The following is a 22596-nucleotide window of genomic DNA, read 5'->3' as shown; positions in this document are numbered from 1 at the left end:
CCAGTGTACAGGCTTTGGTTAGAGAGTCGGTGAAGGTTCCACCGGGTTCCCAAATGCTGGTACCCCTGAGGTTGTATAAACCCCTGCAATTGCAAATGCCTGAGGTGGGAGTCCTCTTAACTCCCTCTCACTTCTTCTCATGGACCTCCTGCTTGGTGGGTGCCCTGATAGTCGTGTCGAAGGACCAGGAACCCTTTTTGCACATTTTTAACGCGGGTCCTTCGCACGTAGTTATCCACGCTGGTACTGTTTTAGTGCACGCGACGCCTGCTCATTCAGCAGAAGATGCCATGAAGACGCCACTGAATTTCAGTTTTGTGACTGGCGTAGTAAAGGATGACAAATCTGACTATTAAAATGATTTGGTGACGTTTTTAGCCAAAGTAAATTTGATATCAGACACACGTCCCTACTATCTGATCACATAGACATGGGGAATTTGCCCCCCATTCGATTGAACTCTCATCATCTTAGCCCTAGAGAGAAGGATCATGTCCACTTGGCTGTCGATGAATGTTGGTGGCGGACATCATCTCTCCCTCTAATAGCCCTTGGGGGGCCCCCGTAGTATTGGTTAAGAAAGGGATGGAGGTCTCCGATTTTGCGTTGATTTTCATAAATGTAACAAAATTCCGGTGGCAGATGCCTACCCGCTTCCCTGCATGGACGATTCACTTGATGCCCTCTCGGGTGCACGGTTCTTTTCGATGCTAGATTTGCTATCAGGCTTCTGGCAGTTGCCATTGGATGAGGACTCCAAACCAAAAACTGCGTTCCGCACACCCCAGACGCTGTTTCAATTAAATCGGCTTCCTATGGGCCTCCACTCGGCCGCGGCCACTTTTTAAATGCCTCATGGAGAGGGTCTTGGCGGGACTACAGTGGGACTCCTGTCTAATATATTTGGACGCTATTGTTTTCAGCCGCACATTTGACGAGCATTTGCAGCGTCTGGAATCGGTCTTCGTCAAAGTGCGTGCTGCTAACCTCAAATTCAAACCACAAAAGTGCCATTTGCTGCAGTCTTCTGTAAAGTATTTGGGCCATGTGATCAGTGCGTCAGGAGTCGCTACAGACCCGGAGAAAACTGCTTGTGTCCGTGCGTGGCCGACCCCCACATCTGTCGCAGAGGTTCGCAGTTTTGTAGGCTTTGCCTCATATTACCGTTGCTTTGTGTGGGATTTTGCGATTCTCGCAAACAGCCTTTATAGTATTACTCGTCATAACAGTATTTACAGGTATGCAAATTGGAAATCCTCATCTTAATCCCACTAACAAATCCTCCCGTGCACTGTCATATTTCATTGCATTTCAACTCACAGTCTAACATTTGTTTAGTTTGTTGCTGCATTAGAAATGCTAACGTTTTTCTGTTTCCAACATTCACATACATACAATTATTTTCTTGCAATACGTGAAGTTGTATTTTTAAACATTATCTATTGCTCCCTTTGGAATAATACAATGCCCCATTCTGATCCGACGAACCTCATCACATGTTTTTACTGAAAGGACTTTTTCACCGGTGTCCCATCGTCCAGTTCCCCAGCTGGCACTGCAGTGACGAAGTTGCTAAATAGCATACACACTCATCGAAAGCAACACACCAAAACGTGCCAAAATAAGAACGTTTCTAATCAGTGCATATTACCTGATTTTACATATGGATCAGCAACATTGACAATATATAAATACAATGGGGGGGGGGAATGAAAAGTGTGGAAGTTTCACAGACAATCGGAGTTAAAACTAAAATAAAATAATACCGAGGCACCCACAAGACAATGTGGGAGGGGGCATGTGACACAGTTTGGCGCCAGCTATCATAGAGGGAGTATAGTCGTGTTTCTACAGTTATCTGCAGTGAGCACAACGTGTTTAAAAACAATGGCGCTACACATCTCTAAATAAAAATAACACTAACCGCTTGCGTGTTCCGAATTTCAGTGGTGAACGGGACACCCCAGCCTGTAACTTGCAGACATCTCGGAACGGAATAAATGTTAGGAAGATAAAAGTGAGCTTAAGTAGGGCGCCTTGCAATAATGGCAGATAGCGGGTGGGCGAGACAAAAGATGCAGGTGGCAGCAAACAGGGTAGAGGCCGCACCCAAGAGCATGAACACCGTGGCCGTGGAGTCATGAGATCGGCTTGTGCACAGAAGTTGGGTGGATTGTTGCAATGCAAAATCAGGAGGGAAGGCAACGGCTTAGCGAGGCCTTCATTCTGCAGTGGATAAATCATGACTGATGAGCTGCGTGACTTTGCATCCAAGTTATTGCTGCTTAAACACGTGGCTTTTCCTCCGTCACTTATTTTCTTAACTGCCCATTTGGAATTCATGATCTCCATATAAATTTAAATGAACAGAGGTCTCACAGACAAATCCATATTAATGATACAAAGTGAAAAGATGGTGTTAAACAACAATAATTTGCACAACAGCAAAACCAGTCATACAATAAAAATACCAATGTACACTTATAATAACAACTCCCCAAACCATTTGGTTCTTACCCGATTCACCCTATCTCACTTCAACACCGTATCAAGTGTTAACAGATTCAGTCCTGCACTCCAACCATAATTGGTGTCAACGGAGGCAGCCTATTTAGAACAGCACATTCAACTTATCTGGAATCAACAACATCGGGAAAGTTAAACCAAAACACTCGTCAGCATTTTCATGCTATCTACCATCTTCAATTTCACTGTGCTTCCCATAAACAAATTCAGCTTATCTATCATCGACATCCGCCAGAGTGCTGGATCAAGACACACTCCCCCTGCCCTCCATCTGCAATCAGCACATTTCTTGCATTACCACGTTGACCTACACTATAAACCACTCGCCCGACCCACCCTACATCTTGCTAGAATAAATAAGCACACAGATAGGATAGCCACGCATGCTGATAAACAGATGTATGTCAGACAAATGCTCATCAGTGTCCTGCACGGTACCATTACAATTCATGCACAAGTCTCAACTGGAGAGATGTTTCAATGTGACTTTCACCCGGGTCTAATGCACAATTAATCACGAAGTCTACATCCACTTTTAGGTAAAATGATAGTCGTAGTTAATACTTTATGTTGACAACTTATAGATAATAATATGGATAGGTGACACTGGGATAGGCGTACTGGAGGTCAACTCAACCCAACATCCCCCTGTGGTCCATATAATGCCCACCGCTCTTTGGGAAATTAACAGTGGGGAAAATTTGGACGATGCCATAGGATTGTGGAATTCCCACTGCTGGATAGGGCCACCAATGTGGACAGGTCCTCCTCATGCATACTGCAACATGGGTGCACTTAGACCTTTGTCTTGATTATAAACGAAGCACAGAGCTAAAGTATAATGCAGTGAGACATCTGAAATGATAATTATTGACATTTTAATTCTGTATATTCACCGTTGTAATGCTGCACGTGTAGCGATCTATGGATCATGGCTGTGCAGGACCATGATGAATGGCAATGGTGTGGAGAGATATTCATCCAGCAGTGGAAAGAAAATGACAGGTTATCATTAGACAGGTCAATTTTCCCTGTTCCTTCAGTGATGGTAGGGTGCCTGAGAAAAGACTTATCCTAGCCAGTTCAAAGTGCCAGTTGATCTCACAGTACTCAAAATAAACTAACTGCCTGTTAGTAACTCTCACCAACAAATCCATATCGTTAAACTAACTCACCCTGATTGTATTCAATTGCACTCAGCTTCTGCTGTTAAACAAGCAGCTGCAGACCAAGCAATGGAGGTGATAATTATATTTTCTAAGCTAGTTGTTAAATTAACTTCCACAATTATCGCTAAAGACCATCAGAGTTGACAGAGGTGGTAAAGTGAAAAAGAGAACATGGCAAACATTGGATGTTGGGTGTCAACGGTGCAACAATTTTAAATCTCGTGCAAGGAAGTTGTAACCTGTAATGGCTTATTGGCCTCAGCGATCTCTTGGACGTGAATATACTTCAGTGAACTTCAGTGAAACGAAATAAAAAAAACTGTTTTGTCTGTTACCGAATGGTAAGGAAGATTTTAGATCATTTAGATTATTTGGCTGATATACATTTTCACGTGATAAGCCACTTCGTCGCTTCTGAAAAAAAAGCTCAAAGGTCAGTAGGCTTTACCTGGTAAAATGCTCTCAGATTTACCTGATCTTACATTTACATGCAAATGTAATCATTAGCCCCGCCCACTTTGCTTATGACCCTTGGGCTAAACCCATCTCAAACCTCTATAACATCCTGCCTCAGCAGCTCTCCCGCTATTGTTTCACCTGATGACGATTGCTTGTGTTGCGATCGAAACGTCGTGATATATATTTTTTTCTATTTACGTGGCTTTAACCGAGAGACACAAAGAATATGAATTCCTGCAGTCATGAAAGCTTTAAGTCAAGATTTAACCGCCTCTACGGAGAGGGTTTCCACACAACTACTGTATTAGATCTTTTAACAAACTTCGAGACAAGAAGGCTCATCTGATCGAGTCGCTCACTTTTCTGAAGAGATGCCGCGACACTAAGGTAATACTGATCGCCTTTACACTGACATCTGCTGCCGTCTCCTAATGCTAAACGGATCTTGTTCAGGGCCGGCCTAGTCCTGATCTCAGAGAGAATAATACAATACTCTCTTGCAATCATACTTACCATTGACGGAAAACATGTCTAAATCTGATTGGGAACATGTAGAAAACATGACAGCCTCTTCAACTGCCTCAATGTCAGCTAAATGCAAAGATAACCTGATTTCCAAGTTCAACCTCCTGTCGAAGAAGCCACATCCACACGTTAAAAAGTTAGACGGTGACAAGATTGTTATCAATCAGAGTAATAGCCCAATTTCCGACAGCCTAAAATCGGTTCTAGCTAAAGGGTTGAATTTCGCAGTCACCCCTAAACACATCCCAGTTGATGATATCATTGCCCAGGTCGACATAGCCCTTAAGGGTTTGGGACACATCCCTGCAGACGTGGCAAGATCAGAAATCGCTGTAATCCTCAAAAACGACACCTAATAGCAACATCAGTAAAGATGAGCGCTTTGAGCTTTCTCAACAAAAAAATAGAGATGACATAGTCATCCTCTCAGCTGACAAGGGATGCTAGACTACCCAGATTTTATGGCTTACCAAAAATCCATAAAGAAGGTACACCACTCTGTCCTATTGTCTCCACCATTGACTCACCCACCTACAAACTTGCCCAATTTCTGTCTGAGACCTTACAACCATTCACTGGCAAGACCACCTCAGTTGTACTTAACTCAGCTCACTTGGTATCGTTAATTTAGCGCATTACACTATCTCCAGGTGATTTGCTTGTCAGTTTCGATGTAGTATCTTTGTTTACCAAAGTTCCTGTGCCTGACACCATTGCAATCATTGAAGATTTGGTCCAACAAGGACTGAATGCTGATGTACCGGCCCTGGTAAGACACTGCCTCACCAACAATTACTTCACCTGGAATGGAACATTCTACAAACAAGTTTAAGGTACCCCAATGGGTTCTCCCTTATCTCCAGTTGTAGCCAATGTTTCATTGAAAATTTTGAGACAGATGACATCCAGGCATCCACCCTATGTCCTTACTTGTGGAAGAGGTACATAGATGACACGTTCGTGATCTGGCCATATGGTCTACCAGCTCTGGGCCGATTATTAAACCACATCAATTCCATACACCCAGCCATCAAATTCACCATGGAGGTGGAAAAGGATGGCAAGTTACCATTCTTAGATGTTTTAATCGAAAATAGACCATATGGCTCAATGGGACACTGTCTACAGAAAAGCCACCCATACGGATGCCTATCTAAAACCTGACTCTCACCACCATCCATCCCAGAAGAATTCCCTCATCAAAACTCTACACCATAGAGCTCGATGTATTTCCGACCATCACCACCTAGCCAGTGAACTGGAACATGTACACCAAGCCCTCAAGATGAATGGATATTCAGACTACACAACCCGTAAAGCTATCACCCCAACCATTGGGAAAGAACCATCTGAGGGACCCAATCAAAACCATAACCTTGGCAAACATAGCAGGGGTCATGAAAAAGATTTCCAAAATCATGAGCAAACACAAGATCCAGGTTCGATTCAACACAGTACATACAATTTTTTATCCCATCTGTGAAGGATGTGAGCCCTGACATGCAATACCCCGGCGTCTATAAACTAAGCTGTGTCTGCGGCAGTAGTTACATTGGGGAAACTAAGCGACATGTCTTGGACCATGTTCGTGAACATGAGGCAGATCTGAAACATGGTAGGACCAATACCTCAGCCGTGGCTGATTATTGTTGTAATGCTGTGGGCAAACATGAAAAAAAAAATTCCAAGACAAAGGTACTCTGCAAATCCACTGGCTATCAGCAAAGATTCGTTCATGAAGCCATCCAGATATATAAACACAGACACAATTTCAACCGAGAAGATGGGTACAAACTGAGCAATCATTGGAAGGACGTTATTAACCAGTTTAAGTAATAACCGGCTGTGATGTTTCCATCTACCTACCGATGTTAGTAGTTATTTTCGACTCTCTGGTGTTACATTAACAGGTTAAATGTCTTAACATTAACAGGTTAAATGTCTAACTAACACAGCCACCATTGCTCGTTTTCCTCGATGTGGCAGTGGCTCTACGATCTTACATTGACATGCAAATCTCTCACAATAAAATGGCCACCTCTGCAGCTTCGTCGTCGTGGAGGTGGCTCTCCGATTTACCCAATCTTACATTTACATGCAAATTGAATCGCGAGCCCCGCCCACTTCGCTTATGACCCTTGGGCTACACCCATCTCAAACCTTAAAACATCCTGCCTCAGCAGCTCTACCGCTATATTTTCACCTGATGACGATGTCTTGTGTTGCGATTAAAACGTCGCGATATTTTTTATTATTTTTCTATCTACGTGGCTTTACTGAAAGACCCAAAGAATATGAATTTCTGCAGTCACGAAAGCTTTAAGTCAAGATTTTAATAAATATAGTTTAGTCTAATTTGTATGTTTTTGTGCCTTGTTTACCTTTCCAATTATTTTCACTCCTATCGTATTTTTTTTATTGCTTGTTATTGTAACATTCTGACCCATCCCTACTGAACGTTTGTGAAAAAAAGCTTTAAAGCTCATCAGATTCCTCCAAGATAAATAATTATTCGGATTCTGATTCTGAAATGAACTATTTCCAAGTGATAAAAAGGTTTGGAAATGTGATTCTTCAATGCAAAATGAATGTATCAGCAATGAATGACAATATGGGAGGATCACAACTGTAGTGTTGGGGACACAGCCTGAGGACAGATCCCAAGGCGTGGGATGGCAACGGAGAGTTATTCAGACAGACGTCCAACGCAAGAAACCAAGAGGCAGAACGAAGATGAGGTGGACTGGGAATGGCGAGAGTTGATCTAGGGCAGGAGGATGCCGAAAATAGTGCAACGCGAAAAATTAGAGGGGCTGACCCCGTTTAAACAACAAGAAGACGACTGGATAAGACAGGCGCTGTCTTCTATTGCAAAAACAAGAACGATAATTTCAGTGTCCAGATCAACTTTCAGTATCCAGGTCAAAAGAAATAGTGCCAGATATATGTTTTTTTCCCACACATTTAGCTTTGTTTTTCCTCCCTCCTTCAAAATATCAGCACAAAAGCCATTTACGGGGGCGTTGAGGTAGGTTCAACGTCTCTGCAATGATTGACCGGCTCTCTGACACTGCTCACAGCAGCACTGTCACGGCCCCGAGCCACCCAGCCGCCTGTCTGCCCATGGTGTAACAAAGCATCACGGCGTTCCGCGTCTCACCGGCGCGTGCCTTTTCTTCTTTTTCTTGCCACCACTGAGCTTCTTCTTGCTGACGAAGAACGTGAGCATGGCGAACTCGATCATGGCGGCAAAGACGAAGAAGAAGCAGACGGTGACGAAGAGGTCCATGGCTGTTGCATAGGAAACCTTGGGCAGCGACTTGCGGGAGATGGTGCTCAGAGTGGTCATGGTCAGCACCGTCGTGATCCCTGCGATGGGAGAAGCAAAGCATGGCAAGGCAGGGCAGGCGACGCTTCACTCAGTGGAAATCAAACCATCGCCTCAAAAGCCCAACGAGCGATGGAGTCGTGGCCCATCGCTAAAGGTGGACTGAGCGAAAACGAAACCATTTTATTTTTATTTTACGAGGTAAGGCCCACCGAGCTATATAGCTCTTTTTCAGAAATGACCTGGCCACAAATGATCGCTCAATGCAGTGGGCTTATCGCGTGGAAATTCATAGCAGCCCAATACTCTGAAAGCAGGTATCTAAATGTGCAGGGGAAAACTGGAGGACCCGGAGAAAAATCCAAGCGACAATGGGAAGAACATGAAAAGCCAAAATATACAGGGATCAGGGTCGGGATCGAACCCACGACCTCCTGTATACCTGGCGAGGTAGTTAACATCTCGCCACCGTGGCGTCCCTGACTGAGCCAGTGTTACACATTCCACAGTACAATATTTAAGATTTAACCATATCTGGGGAGATGATGGCCCGATTTAAACTCGTGGTATTCTGATGGCTATGACCAAGGCAGGATGCGTGGTTCACATTGGTTGTTCGATTAAACCAGCTGAGTACAGCTCCAGTACCAAAATATAAACATGCAGTGCACTCATATAGTTTACATTCTGTAGGCACAAAGCCCATTATTTGTAAAAAAAATAACAAAACCAAATTGTGGATTTCACATCAAAGTTGAGTGTTTTTTGTTTGATCTACAGTATCAGATTACTCTTGCAGGGCAGAGACAAATATTAGAACTGAACATTAAGAAAAGGCTTCTTATGTATTGCAATCAGCTTGGCCAAATTGTCAATTATTTGTTTGCAGTCATTGTTGAGCAATATTAAGAACATCAAACGAAGCTGCGCATGGGAATATCTGGTCTTCTTCGTATGGCTGATGTTTGATGCACAGCAACAATGATAATTTTAGACTGAGGCGGTTGAGCCAGATGCTTGTATCAGGAGTAGTTGGAGTGTATCACCGCTGTGACAATGCCCCCTTGGTATTTGCGAATTGGGCATTGAATCATTACACGTTCCAGGGTCTGTTCTGGGTGACCAGTCACACACCGGAGAGTGCATCAAGCATCCAGATCTGCCTTGATTCATACGGTTTAGGATTGTGGCCCATGAGCATTGTGGAAGATCAAAGCTAGGGACCTCAATATCTGGTGGGAACCTGGGAGTTGAACTGGGATGAACGCAGTGTTGGGAGCTTCAGGACTTGTGACACTGTCACAGCATTATCCCAATAAGCCATAGAGTAATTTAACAAAAAAAATAATCTTCATGATGAAGAAAATCCGTTACACTGAAGCAGACCAGCAGCAACGAAATAAATGTTGAATAAATGTTCCTGAACATGGCCTCGACGCACTGTCATACACAGTTTGCATGACAATTGCATGTGTTGCAATCGCTCCCACTCAGAGTTGGAATAAGCCAGGCATTGCAAGCGTCTGGAGCACACGCCAAATTGTTGTAAAACTGTAAAAAAAATATGTAACAGGGCAGTGTATTAGACAGTGCGATTGAAGCATGTGCATCGGCTGCCTGCACCAACAACTTACTGAGATCGCTTACAAAATTCAGGTAACACGTTGTGATATTCATGAACCGCCTACAACATCATTCTGAAAGATATATGTGTTTTTAATGTGTCTAAATCGCACAAATTTCCACCAGTATTTCAGCAAAAAGCCCTTTGCTGGCAATAGGTAACACTGAGAGGCAAAAAGGCACATATTATTTTTTAATTAAACACAACGTGGATTGCTTCACCTTTAACCTAAACAGCATTCTCACACAGAGCCTATATTAGAGTTACCATGAGGAACAGTAATATAACACAGGGAATTTCATTTAACACGTCTTATTTTTTAGTATTCAATCATCTTTAACATTTGATGTCTAACATCACTTTTTTTTCTTAAAACGAATATTAATACGGAAAAATATCAATACGTGACGTAAATCATTATAACGTGCCAACTGTAATGTTTCAGATTCGGCATCAAATTCGTATTGCGTTGCCTCAAAAAATAAGGCATTTAAAATAAATGCCATTCTCAGAATCATGCAATGTTTTCTTGATGTAATTTTGAGAGATACAACATCTGCTTTGGAAAAAAAAAATATATATATATATATGTATACACTATGTATAGTATATTTTGTGAGACACTTGGACAGAGACAAATAGTACAAAAAACTCAAAATTATATAGAACAGTTGTTATTAAGGCATGAGAAGACTGATCATTGGTTGAATATATGTCAATGCGCAATTAGTGTTAAGTTGCCATCATTTCACGACTCATCACTTGCTCAGTTTACTTGCAGTGTATTTTGTGAAACACATGGACAGGGACCAATAAAAAGAACAAAAGCTGAAAATTACACAAATAAGCATGAAGAAATGTGTTCTCAGATTTGACACTGAGACACAATAAGAGGAGTTCATGCATTAGAGAACAGATCCAAACCAGCGACATCGTATAAACTGTGAAATTAACATTGTGGTTAGGCAGGATACATTCCCAGAAGAGAGATGGCCATTCTTAAACTATTAAACTGAAGTTTTTTGTTTTATTTTACCAGGTAAGGCCCACTGGACTATATTGCTCGTTTTCAGAAGTGACCTGGCCACAAATAATAGCTGGCTTATCATGTAGACATCTGTAGAAGCCAAATACTTAAAACGCATGTTTATAAATGTGAAGGAAAAAATCCACGTGACCATGGGGTGAAAATGCTAATTCTAAATATACAGGCATCAGGGTTGGGATCGAACCCATATGCTCCTGTATTCCAGGCGAGGTAGTAAACATCTCGCCACCGCAGCAGGAAGCTTTCATAGAGAAGTGGATAAGGCATGGCTGATTATGTTGAAAACATATCAACCAGTTTCCACGATAAAGCACTAATATCCCCAGCAGGGTTGCTCCTCACGGGAACCATATATAATCTATTATACGCATTTCACTGTGGGCATAGTGACATTAAACTTTGGCTTGGCTCAAATACATGAATTAGTTATGCTGGCCTTTATGGTCCTGTAATGCATAGCAAATAGTATCACATTCTGCTTTAAGGAGGGAAAGTTACATGCAGGTTGGACACGTGGACAGCCACAGCTCATTACGGAATAGCTTTTCGAGAAGGCAACTGGGTTCACAAAGGCTTAAGGTCCGTTCTCATGAAGGGTAACCAGTTATTCAATTTATATTTACATGTCATTCGTTGCATTAGTTAAGAGAGGGGAAAAAATACTGCTGGTGATTTGCCATCCGTAAAGTTTGCTCAACAGGTCGACATAAATTATTGGCTGCATACACAAATACATACATATATGCATTCATCAAGAGAACAGATTTTTTTATTACACGAGTCTGAAATAATGCATCAGGGGTTTGTTATGCGATGGAGGTAGAGTGCGGTGAATTTTGCATGCAGCGTCTGCATTGTGAATTCAGCACCCGGGCTTTTTTTTCCCTTCCTCCCTCTCCTCAGCCCTTTGGCTGAACGAGCTCCACATGAGTCACGCTCATCCAGAATGGAATTCAAAACCTTTCAATCATAAGGTACAGTACGTGCCCTGCCACCGACCCACTCACTGGGTGCCTGTTGCAATGTTAATCACGGCAATATTGAAAGTTGCTTTAAGCAACGTTTACGTAGTTGTCGTGCTTTAATGTCGTTCAACAGCATTAGCCTGTTTTGAGTTCATTTGAAATCATAATCTTTTTTTCATTAAATCCAATATAAAAAAACTAAAGACAATGAAATCATACGTCAGCTGCAAAAAGTGTATTTCACAAACGTGGGTCCCAAGTAAGTATGCAATTGTACTGTGTACACTTCACTATATCCTGTGCATATGAGAAATAAACTTGGATTGATTGACTTTCATTACCCGACGTCATCTCGTCTGGTTAGGCATTTTGGAATCGGGAGGATGCGTGGATGTTTTATCGTCACCTTTGCATTCTACACGCAGGCAACTCACTCTAAGAACCCAAAAAAATATCTCCACTTAATGCATTTATGTAACGTACTTTATATATCGAGCTATCGATCTGGGAGCCTTTGTCGGTAAAGCGAGCGCCTTGCGATCGCGAGGGTTGCGAGTCGAAATTGTCTTTGGGTTATTGTGTCCACCCATTGGTTGACTAAACGAGTAGTCTTCTGTAGGGAAGCCATCAGTGGCTGTCTTATGGAGAGAGGTTCTCATCCCTGGCTCAGGCTAGAAACAGGAGATGAGCAATGTCTTGCTTCTCGTTTGAAATCACTTTGACTATCTAATTTGTTAAAGAAAATTGTTCAAGCCATTACTATGGAGTACTTATTTTTACTTTCTTTGAATCATTCTATTTAAACCTACTTCCTAATCTGCCAATGTTTTAACGTGATACCTCAAATATTAAACCAAAACAGCTGCGGTTATAATTGACAAATAATTTCGAGTGATGCTATATTTGGTGAGAACAAGGTCAAAAGTAATAGAGTCTCTCCATGCTCATACAGAAGCCGTGGATTATCGTTCGTCTCTGTTGGTAACCAAGAAATAAATCCCACATTTATATGGTCGAGGCCAAGCCTAGCTCCGGGAACAACTAATGTTGATTCGGCACAGAGAAAAAACATTTATTGAGCTATAAAGCATGATAGCCTGAGCCAACTGAAACATTAATTTGCAATTTCCAAAAGTGGATTGAATACATGCTTTGTTCACATTGTTGCCTGGCAAGAAAATAACAGGCGGTTGTGAAAGGAATGAAGGTCATCAATACAAGTATCGCTATGAGTGGGGGAAGAATGGGCGAGTTTGGAGAATAATGCTCGTGCTGTTGAGGACCAAGGTTAAAATGCGAGGAACTAAATGAGAGAGAAAATCGTATTGTGATGAGTTAGTGCTTAATCGTCACTAATGAATGGCAAAACACAATTACTCAATTGGGATTACATGTAGCAGCCATCACTCCCGACTGAGAGACCGATGCCCACTCACAGGCCAGGAACTGAGCCACCTTGTGCCCACAGGGACAGCTGCCACTGGGTGTGCCCCTTTTCAAATGTGCTCTTATCAGATGTGATGTAAATTGCTTATCGCGTACAAAGCTTTTAAATATATGCCCCGCTGTAATAGGCATTCGATAAAAAAAACGAATCATTAGTATATTGGCATTGATAAGACCGTGATGAAAAAAAATATTCTGCATTTAATTTAGTCAAATTCAGATGTGATGACTTATTTATCAGACAGACAGAGAGACATCTACTCCTCCGAATTGCTGGAGACAGAAACATAGAGATTGTGCTGAGATTGATCAAGCAAGGATGCTACTTGGTATCCAAATCTGACATCACTGCTGAGTTATTGTGCTTCTGATATCATACACTTTCCAAATCTCATTGAATGTAGTTACTTTAGTTATCTTGATATTAAAGTGATATATATATATACAGTGAGGGAAAAAAGTATTTGATCCCCTGCTGATTTTGTACGTTTTCTCACTGACAAAGAAATGATCAGTCTATAATTTTAATGGTAGGCTTATTTGAACAGTGAGAGACAGAATAACAACAACAAAATCCAGCAAAAATGCATGTCAAAAATGTTATAAATTGATTTGCATTTTAATGAGGGAAATAAGTATTTGACCCCCTCTCAATCAGAAAGTTTTCTGGCTCCCAGGTGTCTTTTATACAGGTAACGAGCTGAGATTAGGAGCACACTCTTAAAGGGAGTGCTCCTAATCTCAGCTTGTTACCTGTGTAGTGACATGGGAGGGGCTGCTGGGGGGCTCTGGGACCCTGGGCGGCCCAGGCGCGTGGGCCCCTTGGCGCCGGGCGCTGGGTTCCCAGGCGGCCCAGATGCTTAAGCCCCTTGGCGCCAGGCGCTGGGTTCCCGGGCGGCCCAGGCGCTTAAGCCCCTTGGCGCCACCAACGGGGGGGGGGGGGGGGGGGGGGGGCTGTGTATGCTCTGTCGGATATCTGGAAGCGCACACGGCCCCACCCCTCGTTGGGGACTAGGCATAAAAGGGAAGCTCCCTGGACGATCAGGGCCAGTTGTAGCTCAAGACCCAAGACCCAAGACCAGCCATCTGAGGACCCTGGGACGATGTGAGGGCCAGTGGTGGGACTCTGGAACTCCCGGCTCTATGTCCTTGTGAGGTGAGTTCCAGAGCGTAGCCAGAGTAGTGTACCTAGGCTGTGTACCTAGGCTGTAACAGAGTATCAGGACTGTTGGAGTGCTGTTGGATTGTAATAAAGAAGTTACCTCTACAAGTGTCTCCGGAACCCGTTACACCTGTATAAAAGACACCTGTTCACAGAAACAATCAATCAACCAGATTCCAAACTCTCCACGATGGCCAAGACCAAGAGAGCTCTCCAAGGATGTCAGGGACAAGATTGTAGACCTACACAAGGCTGGAATGGGTTACAAGACCATCGCCAAGCAGCTTGGTGAGAAGGTGACAAACAGTTGGTGCGATTATTCGCAAATGTCAGAAACAATCTCCCTCGCTCTGGGGCTCCATGCAAGATCTCACCTCGTGGAGTTGCAATGATCATGAGAACGGTGAGGAATCAGCCCAGAACTACACGGGAGGATCTTGTCAATGATCTCAAGGCAGCTGGGACCATAGTCAGCAAGAAAACAGTTGGTAACACACTACGCCGTGAAGTACTGAAATCCTGCAGCGCCCGCAAGGTCCCCCTGCTCAAGAAAGCACATATACATGCCCGTCTGAAGTTTGCCAATTAACATCTGAATGATTCAGAGGACAGCTGGGTGAAAGTTTTTCTGGTCAGATGAGACCAAAATGGATCTCTTTGGCATCAACTCAACTCGCCGTGTTTGGAGGAGGAGGAATGCTGCCTATGACCCCAATAACACCATCCCCACCGTCAAACATAGAGGTGGAAACATTATGCTTTGGGGGTGTTTTTCTGCTAAGGGGACAGGACAACTTCACCGCATCAAAGGGACGATGGACAGGGCCATGTACCGTCAAATCTTGGGTGAGAACCTCCTTCCCTCAGCCAGGGCATTCAAAATGGGTCGTGGATGGGTATTCCAGCATGACAATGACCCAAAACACACGGCCAAGGCAACAAAGGAGTGGCTCAAGAAGAAGCACATTAAGGTCCTGGAGTGGCCTAGCCAGTCTCTAGACCTTAATCCCATAGAAAATCTGTGGAGGGAGCTGAAGGTTCGAGTTGCCAAACGTCAGCCTCGAACCCTTAATGACTTGGGGAAGATCTGCAAAGAGGAGTGGGACAAAATCCCTCCTGAGATGTGTGCAAACCTGGTGGCCAACTACAAAAAACGTCTGACCTCTGTGATTGCCAACAAGGGTTTTGCCACCAAGTACTAAGTCATGTTTTGCAGAGGGGTCAAATACTTATTTCCCTAATTAAAATGCAAATCAATTTATAACATTTTTGACATGCGTTTTTCTGGATGTTGTTGTTGTTATTCTGTCTCTCACTGTTCAAATACACCTACCATTAAAATTATAGACTGATAATTTCTTCATTAGTGTGCAAACGTACAAAATCAGCAGGAGATCAAATACTTTTTCCCTCACTGTATGTGTGAGATGCCGAAATGGAAAAAGGGAGCAGTGCATGCGGGACTAAAATGTCTATTAAACCATATTTTTATAATTATCAATGCATCGGTGATTCCTTATTCAGATGGCATGGGTCTAATTACAGTGTGTGTCGTACACCCTCCTCCACCCGACACGTCATGCATGTCCATTGTATACCACACGTGGCGATTTGATCCAAAAATGTATTACGAATCTTACACTGGTGGTAATAGAGCATGCGTTTTAAACGTACAATACCCGTTAGACTCTATGACTTTAAAAAGTAGCCTCGGGTACAGTGACGGACTGGGACTAAAAATCGGCCCAGGCATTTGTAAACATAGCAGGCCCAAATTTATGCACAATCTCATTGGCACATTTGGAGCTGGGTCCAAAAATACATGGGGTACCGGTGAGGAAGAATCTTTGAAGCAGCCAAATATATAGGACTGAATGCCCAACTGAGAGTGTAAATAAGCAATGAAGCCTACACATTTGAGGTAAAAAAAAATTACATTTTGACTTAAAACTTTCGTGACTGCAGACATTTATATTCGTTGGTTCTTTCGGTAAAGTCACGTAGATAGAAAAAAATATAATAAAAAAAAAGTTAGCGTAATGGGAGTCTATAATGTAGACTGTAGCCCGATAGACTGTAGCCTGGTTTTTAAGCTGGTGAGCGTATTGACAGTCTATAATGTTGATACGTTTCGATCGCAACACAAGTGGTCGTCATGATGACGACCGATTGTGTTTATTTTAATTTTATTTTTATTACTTAAAGAACCAGAATAAGTCTACATTATAGACTGCCAGTACGTTCACCAGCTTAAAACCCAGGCTACAGTCTACCAGGCTACAGTCTACATTATAGACTGCCAGTACGCTCACTTTTTTTTCATTATTATCAGTTTTTCTATCTACGTGACTTTACCGCAAGAACCAAAGATTACAAAAAAATGTTATATATTTTTTACTCTGATCACATTTGCAATTTCCCCGCACAGAATGGCCCATCGGCCCTCGGAATGGACCGGCCCACCTGGAATTTGCCCTACTGACTACTGCCCTAAGGCTAGTCTGGGCCTGCTCAGGAATTTGCAATGAATCTGAAGGTAATTCTAAATTTGTCGCAAATTATATAGTGCGTTGGCAATGGTGCACAAGCAAAATCAACAACAAAAACACTTAACACAGCCGTCAATAACACCACGGCCTTAAAAGAAACAATACATAACGGGTGATGTTTGAGGCAAATGGCCCTTCTTCATGGCATATAGAGAGGCCAGAGAGATTGAGTTAACGGTTGGAGACAGCGCTTAACACCATGGAGCCTGATGAGAATAACATTTTAAAAACATTTCTGGCTGACCAGTTTTAAATAGGCATTTTACCTCGTAAAATAGTTACGTCATGTTCAATGTATGCACGTTTGGCTTGGGTAACATATGTAACCCACGACACACATCAGCAGAGAATTGTATTTTTACTGCTTTGAAACTAATGTTGAAAGTGTTGACACATTATTTTTGTCCGTTGTCTGTCTAGAGTAGGGAGTCACAATGACTCTCGTAAAGATAATCTAGTGTAAATGAAGGATATATAAAGTTCTGATGTTATTCTTTGGGTCTTTCGGTAAAGTCACGTAGATAATGACAATAAAATAATAAAAATGAAAATTAAGTGAATAAAAAATAATACAACTATAACGAAGTTTCGATCGCAACACAAGCAATCGTCATCAAGAAAACAAAAAGAGGGGGAAAGCTGCTGGGGCAGGCTGTTTTAAAGGTTTGAAATGGGTGTAGCCCAATGGTCATAAAAGAGGTGGGCTGGGCTAGTGATGCTATTATGAACAAATAGTCCTTGGGCCAGACCAGATATTGGTACCACCCAAGGTGGCAAAACTTTAATGGTGCCATTTTATTTGTTACACCAACAGAAGTGTAGTGAGTTCATCCGAGTCGCAGACGCACTTCTTTGAGGCAATTCATTTATTCAAACCAACACATGGAGTACTACCCCTTAACACATTGACAACCTATGGTGGTGGACCACCAGGCCAACTACACTAATTACACTTGAATAAGCTACGATGGACCGGACCCTGGTGCAGAACCAGGTCCACGTGTTGGTGACTCTTGTAGGACGTAGAACGTAGAACATAGATTCTTCAGGATGAACAACAGGAGCCAGTCACGCTCGGGGACCCGGCTTATATCCTCTGTTATATAAGCCGAGTCCTCTAGCAGGTTCTTGACCCTGACACGTAACCACCCCTAGCCCCCACCTGGGGCCCCTGTGTAGACTTTACTGGTCACATGTCCTTTAGGGTCAACCAGAGTCACATGGCCCTTGGTAACCCCGTTCCCATGGCCGGGACTCTCACAGCCTATCCTGTAGGAGTCGGCACTGTACGCAGAGCGTGGTGCCACTCAGCACTGTCAGACAGCGCTCACTGAGCCCCTTTAGGGCCGGTACTGCACCCACATATACATGGCGCCCGCAATGGCAATACATCGCACGCCGTGCCTGTCTAGAGCCAGCATTACACAGTGACATCTGTGATGTCACTACAGAAGTAAAATAATATATAATAACCTTTCCAAACGAGCAGCTGTTTAATTTTTCTAGCGGAAAACCTGTTTTTGCACCTATCGCAATCACGCATATTTGCCCGGACGTTACAACTGAAAGATTACAACACCTCTGCTGTTTATTAAGACGATAAATAATGTATAAAATAGATGTATGACCCCAATGCATGTATTTCATACATATCCTTGCATTTATGCACGCTTGTTCTTCAATTTCAGTGACTTAGTTAAGTCAGGAATAGATTAGTGATATCTATTTTCCTTCTGTTCCTAGCAGCTTGTTTGCTCATGATCACGTACTGGCAGGTGAGGCAAGTACTGGTGGTTCTGTATTATTTATGTTCAGTAAAGATATATTAAGTGCTAACTTTACCCCCAATGTATTGGTAACGTACCTGTTAAGATTACTGTATTAGTTAAGGCCAGACACTACAGGCAAAAATAAAGATTGTTGCTCAGTTTGTCAATTTTGATATTTTGCTTATGTAAATTGTAAACGTTCATAACATGCACATAATTATTACCATTAACTTTGTTACCATTAACTTTGTTATTGGTAATAATTGATGATTAAAATCATAAAAACTAACTATTTATATTTTATAAATGGTTAGTTTTTACGATTTTATACAAACTTTGCCAAGTACACAAAGCCTGAAATTAGCGTTTTCTAGCATCTTTCATCGCAATTTGTCTTCACATTTAAAGAAATAACCTAGTTGAATTGCATATCATTGTATATTTTTTGTTTGCATTCTGACCACAAGCACGGCGGTTAATTCAGACATAATTCCTTGTTAAAGGTTTCAGTTTGGTGTTTTAACATCTTAACAACTGTTTTGTTGCCAGAAAAAAGGGGAAAAGCTATTATCATATTTTGGTACTGGCAAAGGAGGTCCCATGATGTAGATGCTCGCCCCGAGCTCTCATTACTCTGATAGTGCATTGTCTTTGTGCTGTACGTCTTTTGTCATCCTCTGGTCTAACACCATTTGAGACGAGGCTCAAAAGAAAGCTGTCTCTGGTGTGGACCAATCAGTTTCAAGGACAATGCATATATTATCACAGTATATATTTTTTTGCATTATGACCACAAGCATTGTGGTTAATGCAGACATGATTCCTTGTAAAAAGTTTCAGTTTGGTATTTTAACATCTTAACACCTTCCATGATAACATCGTCAGGCTTGGGGTATTCCGCACCATCTGCACACTGCTGGCAATAATAGGAAAGCGTTTCCAAGATGCTGGACTCCGAGATCTCTGCATTCAGTCTGGAATGATTCTGGTGTTATGGATGGCCGCAAGTACAACAGGGCAGTGCGACTACACAAACACCTGTATGAGGCTCTCATGTGACTGACATGGAATGATTTCCTGTCCTGGTTGGAAACAACTCACATGAACGATATGGTTCATCTGGATGAGACACTGAGGACCATTGACAACCTTGGGAAAGAAGTCTCACAAGCCGCTTTGAAGGAGGTCCTCGAGAACAGCTCATGTACACACATCATGGAACTGTTTGAAGTCTACCGCGAGTTCCTCAGTGGTGGAAATGGCAGCCTCTCGACCTTCTGGATGTCCTATTTGGACATGGTTGAAATCTTGTTGAGGCTCATCTGAGCATCCAGAGAGGGAGACTGGATGCTACACTTGGCAAGCAATGTAACAATGATCCCATGGTGCTTCGCTTATGATAGGATTAATTATGCATGCTACCTCCCCTACTACTACGTCCAGATGTCCCAGCTGCCCATTACACACCTAGATGTGTATACGGAATTCATGGAAGGAGGCTTCTCAGTTCAACTGGGCTCCACCAATCCCTTTGGTCGAATCTCTGTTGTCCAAGCTTTTGAAGAAGCGATGAACAAAGACACCCAGACAGCTGGAGGGACAAAGGGATTCAGCTTGAAGCCAGGAGCCGTGACCAAACAGTTCAGTACAGACGCATGTACCTCAGACAGCTGAGATACCTGATAGGTCAAGGCAGGTCCAAACTGTCCCATCCAGATCTACAGGGTCCAAGGATCAAGAGAGATTAAGCAAATGTCCAGTCTCTCATTGACCTTATGGAGAATAACTGGATCAATCCTATGTCCCCTGATGAGACAGATCTGGAGATAGAAGAAGAGACCTACCAGGTATTTAAGCAAACAATGTTAGCTGAGGACCCACCATCTGTGAAATTCCACGACAAGATGACCAAGCAAAGTCTAAAGACATTCTCCAATATCAGCACAAAAACATCACGTGGAAAGAAGGTACAGGATGTGGTTCTGAAGGCAGATAGAAACCTGTTCAGCCAAATGATCCTGGTGGCTGAAAGCAGGAAGGCGAATATGAAGGATGTTCTTGCCCACCCACTGGGCACACTGCCATGGGCACTGGCAAAAGCTGATGGGTCCCTACGAAAAACAAACAAGGCTGCACTTGCCAGAGAGCTTTAAAAGAATGTGTCCCCTGCAGAAGACATCCAAACCCCATCTACTTCCATCATTGATGGACGTAGATGGGGTTATATCGACAGACTTCGATCAAAGATGCTGAACGACTTAACCGGGGTGCAGACACCACTCTCCAGTACAAGAACCTTGCAGGGGGACACGACGTCCAGCAGTGGAAAAAATTCCCGTGCAGTCCCTCCAACAAAACCAGTCTCATCAAGTGTCTGGTGGAAGAGTGGAAACTCCCACGATACAGAGATATGCTGCATGGCAAGGTGTTGCACATGACCTGTGAGGAAACCTGCTACAAGTTGACAGAAGATGAGTGTGAGGAAGTAGCAGAGATGCACTCCATGCATGACGAAGCTGACACCCGTCTGCTCCCGCATGCATTGCATGCAGCAAATGTGGGCTAAAAGGCAGTTATCATCACAGCGGAGGACACTGATGTCATGGTGCTTTGTCTTGGCTCCCAGAAGGACATCACCTGTCCCATCTACCAGAAGTGTGGGACACAGAACCACACACGGTTTGTCGATATCAGCAAACTGGCAAGGTCACTTGGAGACAGCATCTGTGACAGCCTAATTGGCTTACAGGCCTTTACAGGCTGCAACACTGTCAGTGCATTCGCTGGTCGAGGGAAGCTGAATGCCCTGAAGATGGTGAGAAAGGACACTTCCTGCCAAGAGACTTTTAGTCGACTGGGGCAGTTATGGAATGTGAGTGATGAGCTGTTACAGAAAATTGAGCAGTTCACCTGTCGCATGTGTCGTGACATAGAACGGTCACTACTGTGTCGGCCTGTACGAAGGCTGGGGGCCCCAAGGGGGTGCCTGGGGGGTCACGTGGTGGAGGGATCCGGACCTTCCCAGAGGTGGGGGAAGTGAGGCGTTTCCTGGGAAGGGAGGCGTGGCCTGAAGAGAGCCAGCCACGCCGGGGCGGAGCCAGCCACGCAAAAGCAGATATATAAGCGTGGTGTGAACGCAGAGCGAGGCTGTTGTACTGTACTCCGAAGTGAAGACATCATGGGTCGTCGTCCTGGGCCAGGCAGGCCGTTGCCTGCCTGGTCCAGTCTGTGTCGCGTTCCAGAGTGTTAGTGAGTTGAGGAAGGTGGTCACCACCTCATGTACAGTGTTATATTACTTACCGTTTAATAAATAGTGTTGCCTCCAAGCTGTGTGTGTGTGCACCTAATTCGAACGCACTACATTTGGCGTCAGAAGGTGGAAAAATAAATATTGCTAGGTGTTATCCTAGGGAAGTAAAATGGGCACACGAAAAACAAATATAAAACTCACCTGGACGCCTTCGTACAACGGGGACGGTGTGACGACCATCCTTCGGACAGCCCCGGGGATGGCAGCCCCGGTGACAGAGAGAGAGAGATGGCGCTGCGCGCGGAGCGGCGGGACTGGCATCGCACTGCTGCTTCGCCGCCATCGGGAACGGAGCGACGGAGCCGCGGGGAGAGGACACCATCGTCGCTGCGGGGGCTGGCGGGGGAGGCCCGGGCATGCGGGCCACGTGGTGGGCCCGCCATTTCGGCGGCTGGTCGGGGCGCGGTTCCCGCCAAAACGCCGCTCCCGCCAACTCGGCGGCTGATCGGGTCGCGGTTCCCGCCAAAACGCTGCTCCTGCTGCCGAAATGCCGCTCCCGCCGACATCAACGCCTGCAGAGGGGGAGTTCCAGTCTTCTGCTCGAGCGCGAGAGGTGGATGGGTTCGCAAGAGCAGGCCGTGTTCACCATGAAAGATTCTTCGGGCCGTCCCAGTGCTCCACCTTGCCGCCCTCCGCTATTCACAGTTTGCCAGGCGAGTCGTGACATGACAAGCACCCGGCCTCAAGAAAAATAATAATATCTTCACCCATCTTGC

At 43.8% G+C, this 22596-nt stretch overlaps 1 protein-coding gene across 1 annotated transcript in view; it reads right to left on the bottom strand.

Annotated features, from left to right (window-relative positions):
• Positions 1 to 7818: 7818 nt before the first annotated feature.
• The window catches only part of LOC144723907 (gamma-aminobutyric acid receptor subunit gamma-2-like), a 49108-nt gene continuing 34330 nt past the window's right edge, over positions 7819 to 22596 (bottom strand). Inside the window, exon 6 of the mRNA XM_078602685.1 lies at positions 7819 to 8048. Coding sequence (XP_078458811.1) covers positions 7819 to 8048 — 230 coding nt within the window. The remainder of the gene's footprint in view (positions 8049 to 22596) is intronic.

This window comes from Lampetra planeri, chromosome 19 (assembly GCF_965212315.1).
Source record: "Lampetra planeri chromosome 19, kcLamPlan1.2.h2, whole genome shotgun sequence".
In the NCBI taxonomy this organism is placed as follows: domain Eukaryota; kingdom Metazoa; phylum Chordata; class Hyperoartia; order Petromyzontiformes; family Petromyzontidae; genus Lampetra; species Lampetra planeri.
Note: the sequence above shows the minus strand (reverse complement) of the source record. Positions and strands in the feature narration are given on the sequence as shown.